Source organism: Gouania willdenowi, chromosome 13, assembly GCF_900634775.1.
Source record: "Gouania willdenowi chromosome 13, fGouWil2.1, whole genome shotgun sequence".
Classification (NCBI taxonomy): Eukaryota; Metazoa; Chordata; class Actinopteri; order Blenniiformes; family Gobiesocidae; genus Gouania; species Gouania willdenowi.
Window position 1 is genome coordinate 5,109,411 of NC_041056.1, and position 6,000 is coordinate 5,115,410.

At 33.2% G+C, this 6,000-nt stretch overlaps 1 protein-coding gene across 1 annotated transcript in view; it reads right to left on the reverse strand.

Annotated features, from left to right (window-relative positions):
- Nucleotides 1-4,387, reverse strand: part of yap1 (Yes1 associated transcriptional regulator) — a 39,408-nt gene extending 35,021 nt beyond the window's left edge. Inside the window, exons 1-2 of the mRNA XM_028465057.1 lie at nt 3,491-4,387; nt 1,503-1,738 (exon numbers count right to left, since the gene is read on the reverse strand). Of these exons, the coding sequence (XP_028320858.1) occupies nt 1,503-1,738; nt 3,491-3,691 (437 nt within the window). The 5' untranslated portion in view covers nt 3,692-4,387. The remainder of the gene's footprint in view (nt 1-1,502; nt 1,739-3,490) is intronic.
- Nucleotides 4,388-6,000: the final 1,613 nt, after the last annotated feature.

Genomic DNA, 6,000 nt, shown 5'->3' on the forward strand with positions numbered 1-6,000 from the left:
TAATAGTCAGTAAAGTCATTTAGAACAGAGAAAGATAACAAAATGGAAACCAAAAAAATTATAAAGAGGGCGGACTTTTGCTCCCGGTCTGGACATAAAATAGAGCAAAGCATAAATTACATTACTGGGGAATTTAAATGTTATTAATACATAAATAAATCAAAACTAAAAAATTGATGTTACATAAAACATGCACATATGTGGAACCAGAGGTGATGTAATGAATCTACTGTTTCTTATGATCAACTTCCGTTTGTCTTGACGGCTGCTGTTAGCGGTATTTAATAACGTGCAAAATAAACATTTTTACTGCCCTCAAAAAATCTGTAATTGTTTTTGCAAAAGCTTCAAATGGCAGAAGTTCTAACATCTATTGTTCCTCACAGTTGATAGTCAGTCACCAGTTTATTTGGATACTGTTTGGACCGTAACACCGCAAAACAAAACATAAATGTGAGCAGCTTTTTACGAGCTAAAACATCCACAGACTGAATGAAAACATGAGCATGACTTGAAAACTCAAAGAACGAAAGGTACACGGATTCAGATCCTGCCCATTTCTGTTCAAATCACAGAGATGCCTATTCGCATTGGATTAGTATTATCAAAGGACCTCGGAGCAAAATATAGTAGGCGGGAGAATTTTTACTTTATAAATTAACATTAACATTAACAATTCATTAACATCACAGACATTCTCCGCAATTATTACAAATTGCATGTAGTCTCCTAGGTAAAACTAATCCCGTGCGAAGGGCTTTAGTCATACATAAAATACTCAAGTAAAAGTAAAAACTAGCTCAATTAAATAGTACTCTAAGTAAAATTTACTAGTTACTTTCACCCCCCATGTTTATTTTTGGTAATAAATCTTGCCACGGTTCCCTTGCATACAGTAAACATCTCATGTAGAAACTTAAAAAGGAAGAGAAAAATCAGTAATTAATTTATTTTCCACAAAGGCATCTGTATAAAATAAAAGGTTTGTCAAAATGTGCAATTCTATTTTTAACATAAATCAAACCAACAAATTCAATTCAAAAATTAAAGATCTCTCAGTCTCTAAGTATAGTTACATTTATGAACTCAAAAACTTAGAAAATAACCATCATTTAATGCTGTTTTGGCGCGTTGCATTACGTTTAATCTGATTGGTCGGCTATGATGTGATGCATTTGATTGTTGTCTGGTTATTTCATTTTTTTGTAGTTTTACAATGTCTGTTGATCAATTTAAAACAAATAATAATAATTTACTCAGTAACGGTTGGGTGTAGAAATGTAACAAATGACTTAATGTCTTTTAAAACGTAGTTAAGTACAAATAAAATTACTGATTTAAAATATATTCAAAAAAGTACAAGTACCCATAAAAGCAACTGAATTATAGCAACATGAGCACATGTAATCTATTACTTTCACTTCAGCATAGATGACATTTGTAAAATGAATGAAATTTAGTGGAAAAAAGCCACAACAGGGCACTTGTTGCTTCAAACTCACTTGAGGAAGTATCTCTGTCCAGAGGCGGTCTTGGCCATCTCCCACCCGGCGGGCAGGGGCACGTCATCAGGAATCTCATAGGAAGACTGACGGAGGTGTTGGGGGGAGGCACCTGCTGGGGCCATCCCAGACAGGGAGCCGGCAGATACGGCTCCCAGCTGCAGGGAGGCCGGAGACGAGTGTGCGCGGACGTGGTGGGGGGTGAGGACCCCGGCGCTCCCGGCATCAGTGCTGGCCTGTGGTGAGGGGTGAAAGGGAGACATCAATCCTGCATCAGTGATGAATTCAAGCGATGTGCTTTGATTCTGTGAGGGAGGGGGTACACGTGTGTGCGGGTGGTCCTGGAGGTAAACACAATCTGCATCTCAAGGATGTAACCATGTCTGAGCTCCATGGTGAAATATGAGCGAGACTTTTAAAAGTGCACAGTGTTGACTGCTGTGCACGTATGCACACTAGGTGTTGGGGTGAAGTAAGGGTGCTGGTGTAAAAGATCTACTCTGGATCAGACATGGGCACCCAAAACAAATCCCCCAAAAATATGAATTCATGAAGGTGGAAGGAACATCATACACAAAGTCAATCCTAAAAACACACAAAAGGACAGGAAAAGTTCAACAGAAGTATACAAAGTAACAACAAACACACAACAATATTCCAAAAGTACTCAAAATGACAAAACTTATAAAACATGACTCAGAAGACACACAAAATGCAAGAAAAATACACAAAATGACAAGAACATACAAAAGAATAACAAAAACACACAATAGCTAATAAAATACACAAAATGACAAGAAACAAACAAAACATGACTTTAAAGTCACACAAAATGCCAAACAAATACACAAAATGACTCCAGATATGCACAAATCAACAATAACATTTAAGAAAATACACAAAATGAAAAAGATCACAAAAAATAATAACAAAACGACACATAATAACTCAGAAAAACACATAATTACCAAAAACATACAAAACAACCACTTAAACACAAAAAAACCCACAACAAAACATATAAAACATAACTTTAAGGACACAAAATGACAGAAAAATACACAAAACAAAAAAAAAAATACAAACATTTACTCCAGAAGTGCACAAATCAACAACAAAACATTTGAGAATGACAACCACACATAATGACTCGGAAAACAACCACAAAACCACACAATAAGGCAACAAACAAAGAAAAAGCCCTTTGTTATTTCCAGTTTATTCTAAATGTTGACATAAATGTTAATAATGTGGCCCTTGGACCAAATAATCACATTTTTTGTGGCCCCTGTGATAAAAGTTGCCCATCCCTGCCCTGGATGGTTGGACAACATCATTGTTATGATTGTGCAAACCAAACATTCTATATATGCACGTTGAACCTTTGATTAAACTGCATAAATAGTTTTTATAGTAATATGAAAATATGCAAAATTTTAAAAAGTCAATATTTCATAACTTGATCAAACTTTTTTTTTTTTTTTTTTTACTTTTGAGAACTTTTTATTCTGCAAACTGTGGTAAATTTGACAGTAAATCACATTTTTTTGTGGCCCCTGCTGTGATAAAAGTTGTCCATCCCTGCCCTGGATGGTGGGACAACATTATTATTATGATTGTGCAAACCAAACATACTATTATGTGCACGTTTAACTTTAGATTAAACTGCATAAATATTATTAATAATAATATTAAACTATGCAAAATGAAAAAAAGTCAATATTCCATAACTTGATCAAACTTTATCACACTTTTGAGAACTTTTTTATTCTGCAAAATGTGGTCAACTTGTTAGAAACTTATATGAAAGGCGTTATAACAACTTAATGTAAGTTTTTTTTTTTTTTTTTTTTAGGTTTGAAAGTGTTGAAAGTGATGACGACAACAACAACAACAACAACAAAGTAGTGACATCAACTGCCAGTCACGTCCTGTAGGCCGGACGGGCCTCGGTGGTTATTAGTGGGAATAAAACAGGGCGGCCTTACTTGTCTGGAGTGGGACTTTGGTTCTGGAGGTTTAAAGAATGAATCCGGCAGCTTCCTCATCCTCATGGGCACGGAGTGCGGCACAATGGTGTTTTTGGGGTTCATTACGGCGTTAAAAAGCGCCTCTAGGTCCGTTTCAGAGTCGCCCCGTACGTGGACAATCTGGTGTCCGGCGGGGGGGTTGTGCTGGCTCGGATCCATGGCTCCAAATAGGTTGATGTTTACAAAAAAAACAAAACAACAACAATAATAAAATTAACTTAATTTAAATTTCTTTCCTAAACTAAAATAAATCAGGACCAATCCAGGAGTTGCTGTTGTTGTTGTTTTCTTCTTCTTTAGTTTTTTTCAGCAGCAGCAGTTTGAGAGGCTTGTTGACGTCACTCAGATAAAGTTTTCCAGAGTCATCCTAAAGTTCCACTTTTAATCTCCTCCAAAAAAAAAAAAAATTAAAAAAAAAAACCCACGTCATTAGCTGTCGAAATCTGCAGTGAAAGCCCGACTTTTCCTCATGTGTCCGCCTGGCATAGTTGGGAATGTAACAAAGCGCATTTCTGCTCCACACTATGGAATCTGTGCTGTCGACTCTCCACCAGCACAGAAAACAACGCAGAGGTAGAAGAAGGAGAAGAAGAAGGAGAAGAAGAAGGAGAAGAAGAAGGAGAAGAAGAAGAAGAAGAAGAAGAAGAAGAAGAAGAAGAAGAAGAGGGGGAAAAAAGGACGAAGAAGAAGAAAAAAAAACACCGGGAAAGTCCCTCCTGTGACGCTTCAGACGAGCCGCAGAGGATTTGTGTTTAATTCAAGTGAGATTCATGGTTCGCAAAAACAAATCTCCGCAACTCACTGAGAAGAGAGAGGAAAGTTTTTCAGCTCCAGTCGGGACTAAACTTTGGGCAGGACATCAAACTTTATGACTCACGGGACGTCTGCTCCAGGGGCGGAGCTACGATTTAATTGGGACGGGAGTCTTTAAAGGCACAGTGGGTGTAGATGAGTTGGGGGGGGGGGCACCTCCAAGGCTCTTATTTGTGCTCCAGTTTTCTATGGAAGTAGATTTGTGTCTTTATTATTCAATTAAAAAAATAAATTAAAATAACTAATTAAATTTTTTTTTTAAATAAATAACTTAAATAAAATCCACTTTTAATCAAAAAAGTTTGCTTCAATCAGAAAAAAAATACAGTTATATATATATATATATATATATATATATATATATATATATATATATATATATATATATATGTATATGTGTGTGTGTGTTTTCAATTAAAGAAAACATTTCACATTTCAATGAAAAAAATAATTCCATTCCAATCTAAGAAAAAAAAACGTTCAAATACAGAATGACAAGAAATTTGATATATAGCAAGAAAAACACAAAAATGACTCAATTTAAAAACAAAAATATGATAAACATATTCAAAAAGATAACAACAATAGACAAAATGACTCAAAAAAAAAAAAAAAAAAAAAAAAAATAGCATGCTCCAGTTTTCTATGGAAGTAGATTTGTGTCTTTATTATTCAATAAAAAAAGCAAAAAAACTTTTTAATTAAAAAAAAAGAATTAGAATAAATAAATAAATAACTTAAATAAAATCCGCTTTTAATCAAAAAAGTTTGCTTCAATAAAAAAAAACAATATATATATTGTGTTTTCAATTAAAGAAAACATTCCAGTCATAAAAATATTTCCAATCTAAGAAAAAAAAAGTTCAAATCCAGAATGACAGGAAATTTGCTATATAGCAAGAAAAACACAAAAATGACTCAATTTAAACACAAAATATGATAAACATACTCAAAAGGATAACAACCATAGACAAAATTACTAAAAAAAAAACACATGACAGTAAAAATGCTCAAAATGACTAAAAAACACACAAATAGGACAGAAAAAAAAAATCTGACAAACATGACTTTATAAAGCACACAAAATGATAGAAAATTCACTATATGAAAAAAGGGTTCAAATGCAAAAAAAAAAAAAAAAAAAAACCCAACAACATTTAAGACCCAAATAATTGCATTTGATCATTTTTTTTGTTTGAATTTTTTTTTTAATTGAACATTTCAATCATTCAATTGCTAATATTTTTTGACTGAATAATGAAGACACAAATGTATTACTTATAATATGTCCCAAATACACAAAAGATAAATTCAATTAAAAAAAAAACCAAAAAAAAAAAACATTTTCAATAAAAAAAAAAAGTTTACTTCAATAAAAAGCAAACATTTTCAATCAAAGATAAAAGTGTTCAAATGTAATTATTTGGGTCTTAAATGTTATTTTCTTTTTTTTTTTTTTTTTTGCATTTGAACACTTTTTTCATATAGTGAATTTTTTGTCATTTTGTATGTTTTATAAAGTCATGTTTGTGGGTTTTGTAGTCCTTTTTGTGTGTTTTTTAGTCATTTTGAGCATTTTTATTGTCGTGTGTTTTCATATTTTTGTGATTAAATGGAGTCATTTTGTGTGTTTTTCTTGTCATTCTGTGTTTGTT